The 23,855-nt window shown below is 43.1% G+C and overlaps 1 protein-coding gene across 2 annotated transcripts in view; it reads left to right on the top strand.

The window, feature by feature from the left end:
- Positions 1-11,796: 11,796 nt before the first annotated feature.
- The window catches only part of NSMAF (neutral sphingomyelinase activation associated factor), a 60,689-nt gene continuing 48,630 nt past the window's right edge, over positions 11,797-23,855 (top strand). Inside the window, exon 1 of one of the 2 annotated variants that reach the window (XM_060610578.3) lies at positions 11,797-12,470. In XM_060610578.3, the coding sequence (XP_060466561.2) occupies positions 12,412-12,470 (59 nt within the window). In that variant the 5' untranslated portion in view covers positions 11,797-12,411. Of the gene's footprint in view, positions 12,471-12,649; positions 13,184-23,855 lie in introns of those variants that run through there. The other variant, XM_060610579.3, reaches the window with a different exon arrangement.

Raw genomic sequence — 23,855 nt, 5'->3', positions numbered from 1 at the left:
AAAGGGAGTCTGCACCTAATTGTACAAAGAAGGGCAACTGAAGACATTGAAACCATGGAAAAGAGAAACTACATTGAAAGAATGAGCCACGGGGCACAAGAGTTGGTTGAGCATCCAACTCTTGATTTCAGCTCAGGTCATGATTCCACTGTTCATGGGATCAAGCCCCAGCATCAGGCTTTTCATTAACGTTGAGGACCTTGCTTGGGGATTCACTCTTTCCCTACCCCCCCCTCCCCACCCCCACTCATGCTCTCTCCTTCTCAAAAAAATAAACTTAGAAAAATTAAGAAAAAAAAAAAAAAAGATGAGCCACAAAGTGTGGACTCTTTAATTGCCAGGATTTAGACTAGAAAGACACACAACACACAAATCTAAACCATGTGATCAAGGTAAGAGAGATTTGTTAGCTAAGTTCAAAATACTACTATAAGGGGCACTCTGAAACTTGAATGGGATAAGTACAAGAAATATGAGGAAATATGACAGCACAAAGCAGATAATAGACTAAAGTAGCTGAATCTCTCTTTCTTCTTTTTTTTTCAACTTAAAAAATTTTTGAAGTAGGTTCACACCCAGTGAGGAGCCCAACATGGGGCTTAAACTCCTGACCTTGAGATCAAGACTTGAGTGGAGATCAAGAGTCAGAGGCTTAACCAACCGAGCCACCCAAGTGCCCCTGAATCTCTCCTTCTTCCATCAACTTTCATTGATGAGATATGCATGGACAGACATTCTACTAATTGCTAGGAATCAGAAATGAGTAACATGATCTCTGCCCGTGAAGAGATGTTACTAGAGTAAACAGGCATGTGAACAAATATTTACATTATAGTTTGATCTAAAATTACACTATGAACAGGAAACCATGAGGATGCTGGGCATTCAGTATCTCTTGTGTTTTACCTTGGGTGTGGCTAGGTCAAAATGGAGATTGGGGGATGGCTCTAGGAGGAAGTGAAATTTTACTTGAATCATTAATGAGAAGTTGGAGGATAAGGAAGTTACTGAGTCCAAAACAACTTTGCAAATGCTTGGGTGTGTGAGTAAGTATGCTGCTGCTCCCAGTAGAGGCTTCCCTCCCGGGCTTCTGAAGCCTGGGGAGATGCAGACGTGAGCACTAGCCAGAAGTCAATGAGCCGTGTATTCAGGACAACAGGCTGAATCCTTTTTCTACCCAGTCTCCCGTTTCTCATCTCTTTACTTCTGTTATTATTAGAAGCCCAAACTTTTCAAGCCGCTGATGCAAGACACGCATTCCGAATCTGATCCCATCTCTCATCCCTCCCTTTCTCCCCAAACTCTTAATCATTTGTTCTTTTTAAAATTGTTTTTAATCTTTACTTATTTTTGAGAGAGACAGACAGAATGCGAGTGGGAGTTGGAACAGAGAGAGAGAGGGAGACACAGAATCCGCAACAGGCTCCAGCCTCTGAGCTGTCAGCACAGAGTCCGACGTGGGGCTTGAACTCCGGAACTGTGAGATCATGACCTGAGCCAAAGCCAGATGCTTAACCGACTGAGCCACCCAGGCACCCCAATCGTTTGTTCTGTCTTAATCCTGAGTCCTTACACCCCGAGTACTTTTGGATCAAGAGATAAAGTGTTTCTTTGTGCAGCCAAATAGCTCCTGAGGAATAAATTCCTAGACATGAAATCAGTGGTCTTGCCACCTGTTTAAATTGCCTTCCAGAAGGACTGGTTCACTTGTGCCCGTCTCTTCACAACTCTGTCTTCAATGACTTCCTGTTGGTAGCTTGAAATTGGCCATGACAGGAGTATTTATACCACAGCTATTGGTAAGCACTGGAAATCAGTCTGTTTTCTCCCAGCTTGCTAGTTGTTAAATCTGTATCAGCACACACTTGAAACAGGTACCAAAGTTTAGTTCTATCGGTCATGTTTAAGGATTTAGCCAACGCTACCATTAATAGAACAGATTATTTGCTAATTTGATATATGAAAATGACATCTCATTTTGTTTTACTTTTTTTGTTGTTGTTGTTAATTTTGAGAGAGAGAGAGAGAGAAATCATGCGTGTGTGAGCCGGGTAGGGGCAGAGAAAGAGGGAAAACGAGAATACCAAGCAGGCTTGGGGTTCCATCCCCCGAACCATGAAATCATGACCTGAGCCAAATTCAAGGGTCAGACACCCAACTGACTGAGCCACCCAGGAGCCCCTGTTTTACTTTTTATTTCCTTGTTTATTAATAAAGTTGACATTTCTGTATTCTGAGGTGTATGATGTATATCTTAAAGTCACCGTTTCATTTATCAATTGCTACTTACCTTCTAATCTAATTCATACTAATCTCTCACAGGCAATGTTCCTGTAAAAAGTTCCTGGGTTTATAAAGTACTCACTTACTCATGCAGGGAAGATACTCTATGCAGATGACAGATAACAGGTGCCCTCTGACAAATACATTCCCTGAGGAGAAGAATATCTCAATGTGGGCATATGCATTTCCTGAGGCTCACTGAGACTGAGGCAAAAATCCAACTGGCCATAAAAATCTGAATTTCAGAAACAATATTAACTGTGCAGGGAGAACCATTTAAACAATTTTTTTTAAATCTAGCTTAGAAGAATTGCCTGAATGGCACAAGAACAGACACTCAGATCAGTGGAACAGAATAGAGAACCCAGAAGTGGACTCACAAACATATGGCCAAATAATCTTTGACAAAGCAGGAAAGAATATCCAGTGGAATAAGACATGCAGAAGAATGTCTGGACCGCGACATGTGGTCAGCTGGACAGCGACATGCAGAAGAATGAACCTGGACCACTTTCTTACACCATACACAAAAATTAACTCAAAATGGATGAAAGACCTCAATGCAAGACAGGAAGCCATCAAAATCCTTGAGGAGAAAGCAGGCAAAAACCTCTTTGATCTTGCCTGCAGCAGCTTCTTACTCAACACGTCTCTGGAGGCAAGGGAAACAAAAGCAAAAATGAACTACTGGGACCTCATCAAAATAAACAGCTTCTGCACAGCAAAGGAAACTATCAGCAAAACTAAAAGGCAACTGACAGAGTGGGAGAAGATATTTGCAAATGACATATCAGATAAAGGGTTAGTATCCAAAATCTATAAAGAACTTATCAAACTCAACACGCAAAAAACAAATAATCCAGTGAAGAAATGGGCAAAAAACATGAATAGACACTTCTCCAAAGAAGACATCCAGATGGCCAACCGACACATGAAAAAATGCTCAACTTCACTCATCATCAGGGAAATACAAATCAAAACCACAATAAGATACCACCTCACACCTGTCAGAATGGCTAACATTAACAACTCAGGCAACAACAGATGTTGGCGAGGATGCGGAGAAAGAGGATCTCTTTTGCACTGTTGGTGGCAATGCAAGCTGGTGCAGCCACTCTGGAAAACAGTATGGAGGTTCCTCAAAAACCTAAAAATAGAATTACCCTACGACCCCGCCATTGCACTACTAGGCATTTATCCACGGGATACAGGTGTGCTGTTTCGAAGGGACACGTGCACCCCCATGTTTATAGCAGCACTATCACCAATAGCCAAAGGATGGAAAGAGCTCAAATGTCCATCGATGGATGAATGGATAAAGAAGATGTGGTTTATATATACAGTGGAGTATTACTCAGCAATCAAAAAGAATGAAATCTTGCCATTTGCAACTAAGTGGATGGAACTGGAGGGTATTATGCTAAGTGAAATTAGTCAGTCAGAGAAAGACAAAAATCATATGACTTTACTCATATGAGGACTTTAAGAGACAAAACAGATGAACATTAGGGAAGGGAAACAAAAATAATATAAAAACAGGGAGGGGGACAAAACAGAAGAGACTCATAAATATGGAGAACAAACTGAGGTTGCTGTAGGGGTTGTGGGAGGGGGGATGGGCTAAATGGGTAAGGAGCATTAAGGAATCTACTCCTGAAACCATTGTTTCACTATATGCTAACTAATTTGGATGTGAATTTTTAAAAATAAAAAATAAAATTAAAAAAAAGAAGAAGAATTGCCTGAAAAAAAAAGGTAAGGTCGTATCGCTCCACTAACCTCAACACTAACTCAAAAGCCTGAGTAGGCATGAAAGGAAAAAGAAGAGGTTCACGCCCACATTGCCAGAGTGAAAACATTCAAAGGGTTATGGGTAGTGTCTACCATGAGGGGCAGAGCTAGCATCTCATTGCTGTCCCATGACCTGGTCCTTCTCACATACGTTTCACTTGTTTTTTCTCCCCTTCTTCACGTAGCCATGTGCTTTGGGGGAAACTCACTCTTACGTTTGATTTTAGAGATGGCCCTGGCCTAAATCCCATTGAACAGTCCATTTTTCCAAAGTCTTTGATTCAAAGTAGTTGTGAGACCTAGAAATCTGATCAAGGTGGATCTCTGGATTCTTGCTAGGATGCTGGGCTAGATGTGGTCTCTCACCCTGAAGGAGAAAACCTAAACGATCCGTCAGCCCCGTGGGGAGAGGGGCCAAACTTACAATCAGCTAATGGTGCTACAGGCCTAACACAGATGGAAAGAAACTGTGTCTTTGATGAAAATGTTGAGCCACTAGCTCAATAATCCTTGAAGTCCACTGTACCTCTGATTTCCAGGTATCTATGCCGAAAATTCTCTTTGTTAAGCAAGAAGTGAAAGGGAGAGGGAAGCAGTAACTGTTCCCACCTAACTTTCAAAGCTGTTTGTGTACGTTCTGAGCTTCTATCAGGCTAGTTACACCATTATCAAATTTGAATATTTAAATCATATCAGGTGACTCCCCTGCTCTTAACCCCCCAGGTGGCTTCTGTCACTCATCGTCAACGATGACAATAATGGTAATAACATAATAACGAATAGTCTAGTGCCCTCCCTAGCTCCATGTCTCTGGCCTCAGCTGCCTTAGCTCCACCTCCCTTCCTGTGCTTAGCTACTTCAGCTCAGGTCTCAGTGCTGCTCTGTTTACTGTCCCCTCTGTCTGGAATGCCCTTCCTGGGATCTTCACATTCATATCTAAATTCATTCATTTACTAGCTCAAATGTCAATCATCAGAGTGGGGTTCCATGACCCCCTTATTGAAAGCGGTACCTACCACCTTCACACTCTAGCCCTTGTTCTGTTCTTCTATTTGTCTTCATGGCATTTATCCCTACCTGTATTGATATTCCTTGCTTTCAATCTCACTAGGATACACGTTCCATGAGGGCAAGTACTGTATTTTCTTTACAACGGTGTCTCCAGCACCTAGAGCATTGCCTGGCACACAGCAAACAGTCAGTATATATTTGTTGAAGAAAAAAATAGAGAAGACAGTAATAGTGTCCAAGAGTGATCTTCCTTAAGAAGAACTATCAAGGTAAAGTCCTTGACTATTATTTATTTTAGTAACGGGGTACATACTGCTGGTTGGGTGACTCAAGAACCATTCCCCATCCCCTTCTTCCTGGCTACTTTCCACAATCCTGCCTACAAGATTCAAATACTTTTCTTAGCCTCTATTGCTGCCATAGGCTTGCCTATATCACAGTTCTGGCTGATGAGATATAAGTGAAAGTCTGGAGTATGTTTCTGGGAATGCTTTTGGCTGCCTGGTCAAAGGGACAAGAAAGGCTCTATCTTTCCTCCTTATTTCTAAATTTTTTTTTAATGTTTATTTATTTTTGAGAGAGAGGAAGATACCAAATCCGAAGCAGGCTCCAGGCTCTGAGCTGTCAGCACAGAGCCCGACGCAGGGCTCGAACTCACAAACCGCAAGATCATGACCTGAGCCGAAGTCGGACGTTCAGCCGACTGAGCCACCCAGGCGCTCCCCTCCTTATTTCTGTTCAGAAGCCAAGTATGATCGTGGTAACCAAGCGGTGATCTTGTGGACCATATGGATGTAAGCCTAAGAGAAAAGTCACATCATACTCCTGAGCTTTTCAAACATAGCCGATAGTGGGAAAATGAACTTAAACTGTTGACTGAGTTTTCTGTTACTTATAATGCAACAAATCATAACAGACACAGTGGTGACAAAAAAACTACCGAGCAACCACGAGATGCAAGACACTGTGGTGAGTAGTAATGTGATATAAAGACCAAGAAGCTGCTGTTCCTGTTTCCAATGAGTTTCCAACCTAAATGGAGAGAAAGATCCCAGTAATATAAGGTAGACTGGGATCACTATTAAAATCCTCATTTGACTGTGAGCTTTGTAAAGTCACTATCTAGTGCCCATTACGACGTCTGACATATCTTGGTGTGAAATAAACATGTCTCGAGTGAATGAACGTGAGATGAATTCCCTGGGTGCATCAGGGAAGGCCTTAAAGTCTTGAGTGGCAACTTAAGTAGGTAGGATGTTGACAGGGAGAAATGTTGCGTGAAAGATACAATGGCACTGAGGCAGAGAACAGGAAGCTTAAAGGCATAATGGAAGCAAGACATAACATATAAAAGAGAATGATGACTGACCATATTGTCTAGGTAAAAAAAAAAAAATAGGCTACCACTTCTACTTAAGAAGAGCTAAATATGGACAACTTCATAAGATTTCTAAAAAGTTTTTCAAGAATTATTTATTGATATATCAGGCAGCCACACAGTCGTCAGGGTCTAGAACATCAGTTCTTCCACCTTATTATTTTTGAAAACCTTCTTGCTGCTATGTTAGGAAAATGGTACACAGCTGTACGTAATCTTCCATTCATAAGATTTTAAAAAATAACTCAAGCAGACATTTGTCAGAAATATGCATTAGTGAAAGATATTCATTTTACGGACAGGATGAAGACAGTGTTCTTGCTTACTCTGATGATGGTCACCTTGCAAGTGGGAGGTACATAAATTTACACATCCTCATCTGTGACCAAACACAATTTTTTTTAATGTTTGTTTGTTTGTTTGTTTGTTTATTTATTTATTTTTGAGAGAGAGTGAGAGCACAAGTGGGGAAAGGGCAGGGAGGGAGGGAGACACAGAATCCGAAGCAGGTTCCAGGCTCTGAGCTGTCCGCACAGAGCCCCACACGGGGCTAGAACTCATGAGCTGTGAGACCATTGCCTGAGCCGATGTCAGACACGCAGCCAACTGAGCCACCCAGGCGCCCCTCCAAACACAAGTTGTTTTTTTTTTTTTAAATTGATGAGTACAAAGCTCTTTGAAGTTTTTAGGGCTTATTCTGTGCAATGAAAATAAAAACACTTCCGAGAGCTCAAAGATGTGTTTTGGCCTTGCAAAATAGCTCTGAATGAAAATTGTTTCAAGAGAATAAAGCTCTGAGTTTATGAGGATGCTAATAGGGGCGGGGGTAAAGAGATGAGATCTCTTCCAGAGCTTCATCATGTTTTCTGGGGTGTGCAAGCACCTTGATTTGAGGTCGACAACATTACTTCAAACTAGTTTTGTAAGCAACTCAAGATCAAAGTAAGATTGGCTTCGAGCTGGGGCCCCCTGGGTGGTTCAGCTGGTTGATTTCAGCTCAGGTCATGATCTCAGGGTCGTGGGATTGAGCCACATGCTGGGCTTTACGCTGAATGTGGAGCCTGCCTAAGATTCTTTCTCTCTCTCCCTTTGCTCCTTTCCCTCTTGAGCTCTCTCTCTGAAAAAAATTTAAAAAACAAGTAAAAACAGAAGACTATCTTATTTACTCAGCCTCATTGGAAGTCCGACATTCTGTCCAAAACTCCATTGCCTGGGGGACAAAGCAATCTGTCAGTCATCCCCCAGTGAAATCTTTTACTTTGTTATATGTCCTGAAATTTTCCCTCTTGTCTTCCCTGGTAAGTCTCTGCAGGGTAGAACCTTGGAAATTTGCTATTCAATTGAATTCACCCACACCTAAACCTAAGACTATATCTCTGATCCTCCTTCCTCCACCCCACCCAATCACAGCACGGGGTAGAACGACCTGTATGGTGAGTGCAGAGAATCAATGGTATGAAGTTAGGCAGGGGAGAACCCTGCCAGGGAGACTGGGGAAGAGTAAGGACCAACATAAGAGAAAAGCAAGGCAACTGTGGGGCCTTGGAACTCACGGAGGGAAGCACTCCAATAAGGAGCTGTGTCGAACGCGACGTTCAAGTATGCGGAGTTCTGCTAACAGATAGGGAAAAGATAGGATAGAACAGGCAGAGAGGGAAAGGTTAGGTCCCAAGGCCCCTGGGTGGGGAAAAAACATATTTTGGAACAATGCTGGGAGAGTTTGACCACAGCAAACTCCCTCGGGGGTAAGTTTCCTCTTAAGAATGTGAGAGATACCACCAACTCCCCCTCAGGTTCCCCTCAGGAATTTGCCAAAAGACCATGAAATGTATGACCCACAAGGAACAGTATGGTCATAGACCACCCCTCATTCAATGGAAGCGAGCCAATCAAGAGGGAATGACTAGGCATTTAGAGTTACCTAGCCAATAAGGGTAAAACCTGAGAAGGAACAAGGGGGAATATGGAGGCTGACTAGAACTTATGAAGCAAGGACACTTGGGGCTCCTGGGTGGCTCAGTTGGTTAAATGTCTGACTTCGGCTCAGGTCATGCTCTCACGGGTTGTGAGTTCGAGCCCCCCGTCGGGCTCTGTGCTGACAGAACCTGGAGCCTGCTTTGGAATCTGTGTCTCCCTCTCTCTCTGCACCTCCCCCACTCACACTCTGTCTCTCTCTCTCTCTCAAAAATAAATAAAAACGCAAACATTAAAAAAAAAATTTTTTTTTTAAAAAAGGGGCGCCTGGGTGGCTCAGTCGGTTAAGCGTCCGACTTCAGCTCAGGTCATGATCTCGCGGTCTGTGAGTTTGAGCCCCGCGTCGGGCTCTGGGCTGATGGCTCAGAGCCTGGAGCCTGTTTCAGATTCTGTGTCTCCCTCTCTCTGCCCCTCCCCTGTTCATGCTCTGTCTCTCTCTGTCTCAAAAATAAATAAACATTAAAAAAAAATTTTTTTAAATAAATAAAGAAAAACGTTAAAAAAAAAAAAAAAGGACACTTGCCTGTAGTCCATGGGCATTCACTTTAGAATGCTCCCTCCCTGTAAAGGGAGCTTTCATACTGTTCTTACTTTCTAAATTTATACTCTAATAAACTTTCTCGTGCTGCTCATTTTGTGTCCACCTCCTCACTCTTCGAAGCAGCGAGACCACAAATCCCAGTTATTGAGGTAAAACACCCTGCAACACCAAGAGTTCAGGGAAGTTGAAGGTAGAAAGGTGACCAAGGAACATGGTGACTTGACATTTCAGTCGAATGATGGAAACAGAAGTCCTGTTGGAACAGATCGAAGGGAGTCCAAGGAGAGAAAATGCAGGCAGCACATAGGGACAGATGTCTCCAGAAGTTTTGCTAAGAATGGGGAGCTAGAGGAAACAAAAGGACCGTGTTTTGAAAACTGTATTTCTATTTGGGTGGGCATGATTCAAAAGGGAGGGAGAAATAGCCAAAGCAAGGGAGAGAAAGGGACTAGAGACAAAGCACAATTATGAAAGCGAAATTGCTGAGAAGGAAGAAGTTGGTCTTTCAAAGGAGCAAATATACCTCAAAACAGCAGTAAGGAAAGCACAGGAGCAGATGCCAGAAGGATCTGGAGGTGGAAGGGGGCTGAGGAAATTGCCGCCCCAGTTCTCTCAATTCTCCACCAACATACACTCTGTGACGGCAGAAGCATCCGTCTTCTGAGCCGTTGTTCTAGAAAATCCTTTTGAGTGAGTTTCTTCCCCTCCTCTTGTCAAAGATAAAGCTGGGGAAGTGAAGAATTACAAAGGGTTAATCAGTGTAAAGGCAGTATCTGTATCTGCTACCTGGCAATTATCTTCCTGGACTGGGAGACAGAAGCCTGATCCTTCCTGATGATTACATTTCAAAGGAATGGCTTTCAAGTCCTTGAGAAAGGCATTCCTGAGTTGTAGGAGGTACATGTTTGTCCATCTCACAGGTTCAGAGAGAGAATTCAGAATTGGAACCTCTTTTTAGTAAATGCTCTAAGAAACAGCAGTCAGGGGTTCATGTCAGGTGTTGGCTAGAACAAACATGAAATTCTATCGGCAGCCTTGAGCTTTCTCAGACGGGGACGTTAGAGGAGGCTAGGGTCATCCCAGGTGTGAGGTCTTGAGCTGTTAGAAACAATGCTAGTGTTGGTTTAGGTCTTTTAACGTGGGTGAGGGTGTGGAGAAAATCATTTGTGCTGAGAGTCTGTAGTCTTTATGGGGCACGGTTGAGGCCTAATTGACAAAGAAGTTCAAAGAGGCCTGGCTAAAGTTCGGTCAAGGAGAAATTGCTTGTCACTCTGCCTACCAGAATCACATTATCCTTTAATGTTTAATGCATATTTATTTTTCTTTCTTTCTTTCTTTACTTAGGAGAGAGAGAGAGCACAGGCTGAGGAGGGGCAGAGAGAGGCAGACACAGCATCTGAAGCAGGCTCTAGGTTCTGAGCTGTCAGCGCAGAGCCCGAGGCGGGGCTTGAACCCACAAACCAGGAGAGCATGACCTGAGCTTAAGTCGGCGCTTAACAGACGGAGCCATCCAGATGCCCCATCCTTTAACGTTTAAAAGAAGAAAACGTGCATGCTGTTTTCTTGCCTTTTCCCAGCCAAAAGTGGTACCTCATAATACCTATAACTCTTAATATGTATTGTGTACTTGTCATATAGAAAGCTATCACATTGTGCCTCTTTGCAGTTATATCATCCTGTTTCATCGTGGATCTACTCCTGTATTTGTCTTGGCCACCCGACTAAATCAGAGTTTCCTAGAGGTATACTGGGGCTAACGCCTCGGACACGTTTGTACAGTTACAGGTTCTGTGCAGTACTTGGTCACACGGAAGGGACTCAGTGCAAGTTACAGGGTATCCGCACACCCTCACTCCTTCCCAAACGCTTGTAATGAGTGCCCCCTTTATGCATATCATTTTTCCAATGCTGCGGGGATCAAGTTCAGTAAGATCCGGCCCTGGCTTTTATTCCTGGTTCTCCATCTTTCCTTCAGAGATGTCCTGCCACATCCTAGCGAGCTGAAATACTCATTTACCCTGAAGCTTTTAGAAATCTAACTCTGCAGAACCAGATCTGTAAGATAATACATACGTGTTAGCATATATACAGTTTAGAAGTTTGTTATTCTAGAAATCCTTTACAGTCACAGAGTCATGCTCAGGATATATGAAGGAGTCATAAACACAGTGAGATACTACTCACTCCCACTAGGATATAGCTATAATCAAGAAGTCAGATAATAACAAGTGCCAGCAAGAATGTGAAGAAATTAGAACCCTTATACCCTGCTGGTGGAAACGTAAAATGGTGCAGCCATTTTAGAAAACAGTTTGGCAAAAAAAAAAAAAAAAAAAAGAAAACAGTTTGGCAGTTTCTCAAGTGTTTAAACGTAGAGTTCCACGACCCAGCAATTCCACTCCTAGGCAGGTAGTCAGTAGAAATGAAAACATCGGTCCGTGCAAAAACTTGTACAAGAATGTTCTTAGAAGCATTATTCATAACTGCCAAATGATGAATGGATTAACAAAATGGGGTACGTCCGTACGCTAGGATCTCTCTCTCCAGCAATAAAAAAGAATAAAGTACAGATACATGAATGAATCTGAAAAACATTCATGCTAAATGAAAGAAGCCAGACATAAAAGGCTACATAACGTACGATTGCATTTATATGAAATGTTGCGGATAGGCAAGTTCATAGACACAGAAAAGTTGATAAGTGCTTGCTCATGCTGGGCTTCGAGGACGTGGGGGTGATAACCGAAGGGTATTGGGCGGGGGGGGGGGGGGGGGGGAGTTCTGCATATCTGCTACCGTGGTAAAAATCACCGAATGGTACACTCTAAATGGGTGAACTGCTTGCTGTGTGAATTCTAGCTCAACAAAGCCGTTAGAAAAAGAGAGAAAGAGAAGTCATGCGACCAAGCATTTCAACTACCAAGAGATCGAGAGCCCCAAACGGTGTTATTTGGAGTCCCGGTGGCCAGCAACGTGGGGGCAGTCCACGGGCAAGCTTCCGTTTTCACGCGTGCAACATTCAAAACGGGGCTGTGCAGCGGGTGACTGAGCGGGGAACGTTCGGCGCGTAAGCACAGACCGCAGGCTGGCCCCGGTGCTTCCCCCGCACCCGGCGGCCAGAGTGTCGGGCGCCTCGGGTCAGCGCGCGCCCCTCCTCCGGCCTGAGTCACGGCGCCGCGGGAGTCCCCACGCGAACATGCTCCGCTGAGCGCGGCCCGGACGCCGCGGGCCCTGGGGGCGCAGCGTCAGGCGGTGGGGCGCCCAGCGGCGCCGCCGCGCGCGAAGCCAGGCCCCCCAGCCGCACTCCCCTCCCGGCCGGGACCTCGCGGGCCGGCTCGCGGGGCCCGCCTCCCAGGCGCGTCCCGGACTCCTCGCGGACTGCAGAGGCGCCCGAGCCGTGCGTCCCCGCGCGCCGGCGCCCTGCCCTCCCTCCATGGCGTTTATCCGGAAGAAGCGGCGGGAGCAGCAGCTGCAGCTCTACTCCAAGGAGAGGTGAGCGCCGGCCCCGGCCTGCGGGCGGAGGCGGGGAGGGCCGGAGCCGGGGTCGGAGGCCGGGGGAGGGGGGCCCGCTCGGGGGCGGGAGCCGGGTTTCCGGCCGGGCCCCGAGAGGTCGGACCCGGTGTGGGGACCCGGCACAAAGGCCGGGGCCCGGAGCATGCCGGGCGCTCGGGCGGGGGCCGCGGCCGGAGCCCGGGAGCCGGGTCGGGGCCGGGGTCGCGTCCCGGTCGGGTAGCGAGCCGGGCGCAGGTGGGGCCACGCGGCTCACCCGGAAGAGGCCGCGAGGGTCCCGGCGCCCCGGCCCGGGACGCGAGCCCTGGCGTTCTCTGGAGGGGTGCGGCTGGCGGTGCGCGGGCCGGCGGCCTCCCCCTGTCCCCCGCGGGTCACCGGCGCCGGGTCCGGGCACTGCGTGGGCGCCGTAGGGGCGTTCCGCCAGGGCTGCCCTCCGCGGTCGGCGACCACCCCGCCTGCGCCGGGACGGACCTGGATACCACGCTTTATTGCGCCTTTTTTTGTCGACTTCTTCAGACGATAGGCCAAGGCAAGGGCCTGCCCGGCTCCCTGCCCTGCCGGGCCGCGAGGTGGGCCGCAAGAAAGGCCTTATTCTGCGAAAAGCCAAGGGCCACCCCACAAACTTGTTGTACCGAGCGATGGGTCTCATTATATACAAGACAAGTGCATTGGAAGGCTTTGCATTCAGACGCGAGGTGAGGCACAGCAGTCATTGTCCCCAGATCCCAGTAGGGATTTGGGGTCCCGCGAGCTCAATCAAATGATCTCTGAGCAGCGGCACCCGTTTAGTTTCTGATTCTCCGCCTCCAAGGGAAGTCATTTCTAAAAAAGGTCACTTCTGCCCTAAGTAAATTACTGGTGAGCGAAATAGCTTGCTGAATTTCGGGTCTGTAGTCTCGGATGTCAAAAGGAACTGGGAACGAATTATTTTACAGTCGTTATTTTGATTGTGAGAATAAGTTATCTAGGAGTTCTGCTAGCCTGTCACGTTGTTGTGTGATCAGCGGTGGCAGGAAACAAGAATTTTCCTTTACCTTTGAAGGTCTTCCAGCTGGGCTAAATTCAATTTGCATACAACAAATGAACAGGGGGAGAAAAGCAAAGTTTTATGACTTGTCTGCAGAGGCCCAATATTAAAATAGAGACCTAAAGAAATGACCAAGGCAGGCAGTTCTTTCACATTTCAGACAAAGAGACGATACATTTGTGAGGAATTGATAGGATAAAGAAAACAGGTGTTTGGGAGCTTTAATTAGTAGGGAATTCAAGGTAGAATTTAGGCTGAGGTAGTAGATGGGGGGGGGGGATAAGGTTTGTTTCTACAGCTTTCTTGGCTTTAAAGGCCTTATCTGTGGTGATAAAGATGTCTTTTTGTTTCTTAGTAGGGAGGGTATTTCTCATTTGGAAGATTCTGTTCCTGATTTCAGGCGGGAGGAGGGTCTGAGTGTCCCTGCATTGGCTATTTCTTAAGTAACTTTTATGTAAAATATGCCGCAGGGGCACGTTTTGGGACAGCCTGCCCTTGGCCTCTACAGTGGACACCAACAAAGCAGATTATACATGGAAATACAGGTGGAGACTTCAAGGTTTGCGTGATCTTGCAACATCCACACCTGTTTTATAGGTGTTGATTTGATCCGTTTTGTCCAAACATTCATATCCTTTTCTAATCTATAATGTTGGCCTGGCCAGGATATCCGTAGGTTGAAATTTCATTCCCCACTGTAGAGAAGAAGATAAGATGTATCAAAAAAACATATCTCAGACATGGCTTTCAAGAATGTTTCTGGTTTTGTGATTAGCCTTTTATCCACAGAAATGCCTTTTTTTTTTTTAATGTTTATTTTTGAGAGAGGGAGAGAGAGAGACAGAGTGTGAGCGGGTGAGGGGCAGAGAGAGAGGGAGACACAGAATCCGAAGCAGGCTGCGGGGTCTGAGCTGTCAGCACAGAACCCAATGTGGGGCTCGAACTCACAAACCATGAGATCATGACCTGAGCCAAATTCGGATGCTTAACCGATTGAGCCACTCAGGCATCCCCAGAAACGCTTGTTTTTTAAATAATGACTGGACCCTAAATAAAGTAACTCATACTTGTAGAGGCTCTTCTGACTTCATTTATAATGCTTGTTTCATTTGGAAGGAGCTTGAGTAGAGTTTCTTTGTTCTGTACCAACACCGTTAAGAATTGGGGGTATTCTGTATTAAATAGATGGATGTTCGAATTTGCATTGTAAGACCTTAGAAACACTTGAATTGCCCTCATGTTCTCTGATCAAAGAGTTATTTGTAACAATTCTGTGGCCTCTTTCATAAGAGGAAAACCTGTTTTCTTTAGATTTGTCAGTTCATTCAATAGCTGTAATTTTTGCTTAATTTGCTTAGTTTATACAGCTCTACAATGTCGCACAAATCCTAAAGTCTGCACTTGCCATATCAGGAATCTGAAGACGTTGGCGCCATATATCTTAGAGTTATTTGGATCTTACTTGCTGACTGCCCACGTTTTTTAATACTCTGCTTTCCGACTTTGCAACCTTGGGCTGATGAGTGGACTTTAACCCCGAAGATGTCCTTAGAGTACCAGTTGAATGAAAGGAATCTGTCTCACAAGCAGATGTAGGCTAGAACCACGCACTCTCTATAAATCTTAGAATTCACTCTGAAAGACAAGGCGATTTATTTTAAAGCACCTTCATTTCCGGGGTGCCTGGGTGGCTCGGTCGGTTGAGCATCCGACTCTTAGTTTAGGCTCAAGTCATGATCTCAGGGTTCGTGAGATCCAGCTCTGTGTTGGGCTGTGTGCCAACGATGCAGAGCCTGCTTGGGATTCTTTCTCTCCCTCTCTATCTGCCCTACCCCTGCTCACTCTCTCTCAAAATAAATAAACTTTAAAAAGCAAACTTTATTTCTGCACAGATTTTTCCTAGCTCATCCCTTTGTGGCAATAAACACCAATTAGCACAGTGATTGATATAGGCCATTTGCTCAAGCATACCCAAGAGAACTGTTTCTTTCCTTGGGACTCCTTCGGAGGTGACCCTTAATAAAAGGCCTCACCTCTCATGCTGCTTTAGAGATTTTAGATTTCTACCACTACCCAGTAATAACCTCAGAAAAGGAGAAACCTGAAGTTAGCATTTATTTCTTTTAGTATTAAATTGATGCTACTGCATTTAGAGTAAGTGATATTTCTACAAAGATAGAAGCAGAGAGACCGGTTGGGAGATTCTTGGTGGCTGAGACCAAAGCGGAGGCAGAAGAAATGGAGAAAAGTGTATGGATTTTACACTTAGGAGATGTTCTTAGGAGGTGGAATTGACAGGTCTTGGTGTGGTAGATTTCATGTAGGAGGCAACGGAGAAAGAATCCCAGCTAGAGTTGTCAAATAACATACAGGGTGCCCAGTTAAATGAATTTCAGATGAATAATGAAAAATCTTTTAGTGCAAGTATGTCCCATGCAGTATTTGCTACATACTTATATTAATTTTTTTGTAATTTGTCTGAAATTCAGATTTAACTAGTATCCTGTATTTTTGTTTGCTCAGCCTGGCAGTCCTACACTCAGGTTTCTGGCTTGACCAGCTGTACAGTAGTACCATTTATTAGTCATGTTTGTAAAGAATGCTTTGGGAATTTTCGGTAGTGTATCAGAAAATGAAGAGATACTTGGTCATTAAAAGTACATTAGTATTCTGGTTAAGATTTAGATGCCAGGAACTATATTAATTTTACTGGTTTTTAAAAATGTGTTGTCGGGGTGCCTGGCTGGCTTAGTCGATTAAGCGTCCGACTTCAGCTCAGGTCATGATCTCACGGTTGGTGGGTTTGAGCCCAGCATCGGGCTCTGTGCTGACAGCTCGGAGACGGGAGCCTGTTTCAGATTCTGTGTCTCCTTCTGTCTCTGCCCCTCCCCTGCTTGCGCTCTGTCTCTCTCTCAAAAATAAGTAAACATTAATGGGAGGCCTGGGTGGCTCAGTTGGTTAAGTGTTTGACTATTCGTTTTAGTTCAGGTCATGATCTCACAAGTTTGTGAGTTCGAGCCCCACATCGGACTCCGTAGTGACAGTGCGGAGCCTGCTTGGGATTCTCTCTCTCCTCCTCTTTCTCTGCCCGTCCCTGCTCACTCTCTCTGTCTCTCTCTCAAAAATAAATAAACTTAAAGTAAATAAAATAAACATTAAAAATGTTAATTAAAAAATGTGCTGTTAGGTCTTAATGAAGATCAGTGGAAAACATTTTTAAAAGGCAACTCGTGTCTTTCTTTGGAGTTGTTGGAAATAACGCGTCCAGTGGGTTAGCAGATAAGGATATTTTACAAACTGCTGCATTTAAGATTTTTCTATTTCAAGATTTAGGAGTAGGTTAACTGTTAAATATTTTTATCTTCACATCTAGAGTGGTATGATGGAAGAATAGCTATTTTTTTCTGGGGTGATACAGAAATTTAGATAACCTAAGGCATACTCTATTGGGGAGTCAAATTTTTCTCTAAGGTTGTACAGCAAATTACTTAGCTATAGCTTACAAGCTGTCATTCTAGGATAAAACATTAGTGATCGTGAATTCTATATTGGGCACACATGTTTCATTAATACTTTTACATAAGACACTTCTTCAAATTCATCTTTGCCTCAAACATTCCATGTGTGTTTAATTCCCTTGGTTATGCTGATCCCAAATTTCTTGGCTGATGTTAAATATCTTTTACTTCAAGTGTTATCAGTTGATTCTGTATTTATTATACTAATGATGCTGGTTGAGAGGGCCAAGTGACTTGCTGTACTCCTGTTTATTCTTTCATTTCCGAGACTGAGCATCCCATTCTTTCAGTATCTCAATTGGGATGTGCCCGGTGTTGAATTTGGAGACTTAACTGCGGAATCAGCAGTTAGAATGCTGAAGGGTTGAAGGAAATCTGCCTGTGACTCAGAAATAGGACGTGTTTTTCTCACATAAGAGCAAACAAAAAAACAGTGGGAGAAAAAATAAATGCTGTAAATATTTTGAGTAATTTAAAATTTACATTGGCTTTACCCAAACTACATTACTAGCCCTTCACCTTATGCCCTCATTGCTGTCTGACATTAATTTCCTCCAAAATGGCTACTGTTTAAGAAGACACAAGAGAATGCTTATACATTTTGAGTGGATTTGCTGTATGATTTTCATTAAGGAAAAAAAAATTTTTTTAATGTTTATTTATTTTTGAGAGAGAGAGAGAGAGAGGCAGAGAGAGGGGGGGACAGAGGATCCAAAGCTGGCTCTGCACTAACAGCAGTGAACCCGATGCAGGGCTTGAACTCATGAACCGTGAGATCATTACCTTAGCCAAAGGTGGATGCTCAAACTTGCCTAGCTTCCTAGGCGCCCCAAGAAAATCTTTTTTAATTTTGTTTTAATATTTATTTAATTTTGAGAGAATAGAGTGTGAGCAGAGGAGGGGCAGAGAGAGAGGGAGACACAGAATCTGAAGCAGGCTCCAGGCTCTGAGCTGTCAGCACAGAGCCTGACGCGGGGCTCGAACTCACAGATCATGAGATCATGACCTGAGCCGAAGTCGGACGTCCAACTGACTGAGCCACCCAGGTGCCCCCCCCCCCCCCAAGAAATTTGTTTTAATGTGATATAAAATGGGTATGGCCATTTAATGAATTCATTGCTTGTTTTATTTTCCTATATACCATTGTGATTTCATCTTTTACCCATCAGACATGTAAAATTGTGATTTAACATTTATAACTCAAAAGATTTTGAAAATTATTTTGTTTTTCATTTTTAATTTGTGTTTAGTGAGTAAGGTCTGTATAATACTAATGCTTTGAAATTATTATGACTTAGGTTATAGTTGTTTGTCACAAACTGATGTGAGGTTGAAAATAGATGTACATTAATATTGATATAATATCTGTATATCTGTTATGTTAATCTTGTTAACTGTGTTTAGATCTTCTTTTTCCTTAATGAATTTTTTTGATTGACTTACCAGTTACCGAGAGATGCTTCATGATGCAAACTTTGACTAATATTTCCATCAATTTTTGCTTATATTTTCAGGGGTTGTTATTGAGTATGTAAGTTTAAAATTGCTATCTTACAAAATTGAATCTTTAGTCAATATATGATGACTTCTTCTAGGAATGATTTTTTTTTTCTGTTTTGTTTGATATTAATATAACTCTATCAGTTTTGTTTGGGTTATTTGCATTATATGGAATTTTTCTTTTTTTTACTTTCAACTTTTCTGTGTCCTTAGGTTTTAGACGTATTTTTTACAAATAGCTTTATAGTTGGATTCTTTAATAATAATTTTTGTCTTGAAAGATTAATTTAGTCCATTTATATTTATTATGGTACAGATATATTTGGATTTATTTTTATTTTTTTATTTTGTTCTTTAATTTTTTTCTTATTTTTTTCCTTCATTTGGATTAAGACTCTGTTCTCTTTCATCTTTCCTGAAGAATATGGTAACTTATATATTCTGTTTCTGTTTTTCTAGAGCTTACCTTGAAATTTTAACATTTATATTTAGCTTAAGATCTGAAGCTAATCATTCTCTTACCATCCCACCCCACTCCCCGCCACCTTCCTAACAATATAAGGACCTTGGAATACTTCTGTCCCATCCAAATTATAGTCTCTTATTGTCTAGTATTTTCAGTCTGTATTTTAAACCTATAAATTAGATTTTACAATTGTCTAGTTTATGTTTATATAGTTTTACATGCATGTTTACCATTGTCTTAGTTCAGCATTCCTTCTTGCCTATCATATCTTCCATGTAGAATTATTTTCTCTTTCCTGAAGAATATCCTTTAGAAGTTCCCCTAATGGTACTAAACTCTTCTTGTCTGTCTGAACATGTGCTTATGTTCTTGTTTTGGAAATCAGTCTTGCTAGATGTATACTTTTGGCCCTTGAACAAAAGGGGGTTTGGGACACCAACCCCCTGCGCAATCAAAAATCTATGACAAAATCTTTGACTCTCCCCAGACTTAACTATTAGATAGCCTACTGTTGACTGGAAGCCTCCCCAATAACAAACAGTTGATTAACAAGTATTTTGTGTATCATATGTATTATATACTGTATCCTTACAATAACGTAAACTAGAGAAGAAATGTCATTAAGAAAATTATAAGGAAGACAAAATACATCTACAATACTGTGGTATATGTATTGAAAAAAATCCACATATAAGTGGGTCAGCACAGTTCAAACCCATGTTGTTTGGGGGTCAACTGTAATTTTCTCAGCAGTTTGAAGATTGCGCAAATGAAGGGAGATATCCAGGGAATATGCACCCGACTTGCTGAAGCATTTTTTGGTGGAGGGGATCTCAGCTCCCAAACTAAGAGAAAAGGTGTGCCTTGCCCCAAGGTACAGCTCTTAGCTACGTGGTAAGATCAGGCTTCAGACTCCAGGAGAAACCTGGACCCCATGGAATGACCAGGAGCCAGGAAACAGTAGAGCTGTGTTGTGATGGAGACTTGACTCACCATCCAGCTCAGCGTTTGTGGCTATGCGTTGGCCTCGCCCCTTCTCTGACCTGACTGGGGCTGGTAAGCCTTGCACTTGAGGCCATATGATATGGCAGGATAGGGACAGGATTTGATGTATTTGTGCCCGTGGTTAAGGAACCACCAGCACTTTCCCTGGCATAATTAAGACACTGGGGTCCAAGCCTTGCGTTTGTCTGGACTGTTTGACATAGAAGCATAGTGGGTTTGTGTGGAGCTTTGCAGGAGGCTACTTTTTATTCTAGAGGAGACCAGCCTGCCACAAACCCCTATCATTTTTTTAAAAACAATTTTTAATGTTTGTTTATTTTTGAGAGAGAGAGAGAGAGAGAGAGACGGACTGTGAGTGAGGGAGGGGTAGAGAGAGGGGGGAGACACAGAATCTGAAGCAGGCTCCAGGCTCCAAGCTGTCAGCACAGAGCCCAACGTGGGGCTGAAACTCAGGAACTGTGAGATCATGACCTGAGCCGAAGTCGGTCGCTTAACCGACTGGGCCACCCAGGCACCCCACAACCCCCTATCATTTAAGTCTGATTGTTCTTTGTAACATTGATCTCTGTCTTTTCTCTGGCTGCTTTTAAGATCTCCTCTTTGTAGTGCTTTGCTGTTTGTCTGTATAAAAATTTCTTTTTATTCACCTGTCCTGATTGGTATTTCAAAAGCTGAAACAGTTTTAGAAAATTTGGAGCCAGGCCTTCAGCTCTTAGGATATTACTTTTATTTCTCGTAAAGTCTCTTTAATATGTATTTTTCTGTGCTGCCTTATGGACTCTTTAAATCTATCTTACATTTTACATTTTTTTCTCTAGTTGCCTAATTTGCTGTCTATATCATTAGTTTGTTCTAATTTCAATTATTTTTAAATTTCTAGTTTTGGGGGGGGGTCATTTATAACTGCCTGATCAGTTTTGATAAAAGTCTGTTTCTCTGTTATACTTTTGATGTCCTTCTGTTTCTTTAAACTTCTCTATTGGAGTGCTTAGATATAGGAAATAAGCTATCTGTAGCTTATACATGTTTGATTGAATAGTTTGTTGCTTGTATTGAGCCTCATTCAGTAATTTTGTTCCTTATTTTATGATTTTTTGATTGTGTCTTCTTGTTCCTTGGAAGCTCCTTCTTGGGAGTCCTTGCAGACCTGGATTTAAGGTGGAGTTTTCTAGAAAGTATTTGCATTCATTTCTGCCTGGGGTGCTGAGAGAGACCACACTGGTTTGTCTGGAGTTTTATTGGGCTAAATAAGTAGTGTGAATTCTAGCCCCAGATGTGTATCAAGACAGGCTGGTGGTTTCACATTCTCAAGGAAGACGGACTTTGTCCCCAGCCCAGCCAGAGCCTGGGTCCTACCATCTCCCTCTGGGGAAGGGTGGGAGGTGGTTTTTATTTCCATCCTTCAAGGGTATTAACTTTAGGGATTCTAGCTTTCTCTACCCCTGTCCCCCTTCCCACTGTCCCCTCAGGACACAGGGCATATAAGTACGGGCTCTCTAATACTCAGAGTTGGGCAAACACCCAGGGGAAAAGACTGCTCCAGTGCCTGCTAACTTCTCTCTTCTGAAGCTTTTCCTCACTTTCCCATCACCTCAGACAAGCATTTGAAAAGAGATTTCAGTAATTGATCCAGCAATTTTAGAGGTTCTGTACTGAGATTGTTTCTCTGGACGTGTAATCTGCCATAATGTCTGAAATGGGATTCCTGCTGATTTGTGTAAGCCCGGGTTTATTTAGTAAATCTATAAACCCGCTGGTTAAGAAGAGGCTTGAGGTAATCTAATTTGTCTCCCTCCCCTCAATTTTATAGTAAAGTGATTTGACTAAAAGTCTAATGGCCAAGTCACGGCTGAACTAGGGCTAGAAAAGATACTGTCCTATCCGAGCCCATCTCCTGTGCCACCACAGCATCCTGCTTCTGTTTTAAAATGAGGTCTACTTATTTTTATGGTATCTCAGAAACGTAGAATGACTGAGGGACGATCGAAGCCTGGTGTACGTGGCTGTTGGTTAGCATCTGTTGTCCTCGGGGTAATCCACGGGCTGGTGGCATCAGCACTGCCTCAGAGCTCCTTAGGAAACGCGCAGTCTCAGGCTGTGCCCCAGATCTCTCGCATCTGAACCTGCACTTTAACGTGATCCCCGGATGATCGCACACACATTCACGTTGGAGAAGCACTGTTCTAGAGAACAGTAATTAAGTATTCCTCTTTTTCTTTCCTTTTCTTTTCTTTTTTTTTTCTTTTTGGTTTCTTTGAACTATGCTTCTCGACAGTTTAGGGAGTGCTCATGGAGCATCCTCCCTTGATGAGGAAATTGAAAGTCTTCGAGAGCGTAGGTGATAGTTTTGCCATTTGTTCTCAAAGATAGTTGAGACTTGAGAGCAGAAGTGATTGGCTTTACGGATGGTCAATGAAAGGGATTTTGATATCTGAACCATCTTGTCCAGGAAGTAACTGCATCTCACAAAGTCAGAGGAGAATGTAATTTCCTAGAGTCTGGCCAAGGGCTAGAGTTTTAAACTTACTCCCAAGGGAAAGGATCACAAGGGCAGATGAAATGGTGATACTGGTTACACTGGAAGACAGCAGGTAGGAGATGAAATGCTACTCCAAGGGAAGAAGGGGCAGTAATTTACATGAGAAAACAATGGGTTCAAGACCTAGAAATAACATTTAGTCACACAGATGTCTCTGTGCAATCGTGTGGACCATGAATGATAAAATGAGTCGAATTTTATTACAGAAGATGATTAACGGTGTGTCTTCGATGGTGCTGAAGCTTGGCAGGACAGGACTCCAGATTGGAAACTAGTGCTGAAAAGCTGCAGAGCTATACAAAAGGAAAGACCTGTCAGGAAGTGAGGCAGTGCACCCGAATGTCAAGAAGCACAACTGCAGGGGAATCCATGACCAGAGGGGGAAACACCCAGGGCACTTACTGGAAAGAGGAGCAGAGATCATTGCATTCACTTGTTTTAAGGCATCTGAGTGAGTGGGAAAAAATGGCGGATGTGTACCTCATGTAGATTGAAAACAGGAAATAGCACCCAGAAAATGACAAGAGACCTTACTTAGTCGATGCTTAGTGAGATACAGTTATTGTTTCTTGAGTTTCCTTGTTGAAATGTTGATTTATCTTAAGACAGAGAGCTTGAAAGCTGTGAAATTCTGAATATTAAAGAGAAATTACTGAATTAAGTAGCAGTGCTGGAAACCTTCAGGAAAAGCAGTCCATAGCAAGTTATTTGTTGTTGAAGCCCAGGGTCGGGATCAAGAAGGATTCTGTCATACATAGTATCTAGACTTTTAGAAGACAGATATTGAAAGTTTCAATGAAGAAAAAAAAAAGATAGACATTTTTACTGGACTCTTCTGGAATGGATATTGATCCAGAAAGTTGTGAAACTGTCAAAAATAAAATTCAGAACATTCATGCCAAATGGTCTTTGGTAAAGAGTTACAGAAAATCAGACAAACAACTAAACATAGGATGGTTGTACAGGTAGTGTTCCTCTGAGCTTATAATTTTTTTTTTTTTTTAATTAGCAAAAAGAAAGTTAAAGCCCCAAATGGGAATGAGTGGTGGCTTTAAAAACTGCTATAGATTAAAAAAATTTTTTTAAGTTTCCTGATGTTGAATTTAAATAAGCAGGCTGCTGGGTAGGGCCCAGGCCACTACTGTAAAATTGATTTATAACAGAGAAAGTGGTTCTTATTTTGTACTCTGTCATGACACGAACCTTCAGACTGAGAGTAACAGAATAAGCCTACGTAAGATGGGTGAAAACGTGTGCCCTCCCCTGCTGTAAGCTGCTGGGAGGGTTGGCGTTTGGGACCACAGGATCGTTT

Source organism: Panthera onca, chromosome F2 (assembly GCF_046562875.1).
Source record: "Panthera onca isolate mPanOnc1 chromosome F2, mPanOnc1 haplotype 2, whole genome shotgun sequence".
Lineage (NCBI taxonomy): Eukaryota > Metazoa > Chordata > Mammalia > Carnivora > Felidae > Panthera > Panthera onca.
This window is presented reverse-complemented; position numbering and strand designations above follow the sequence as displayed.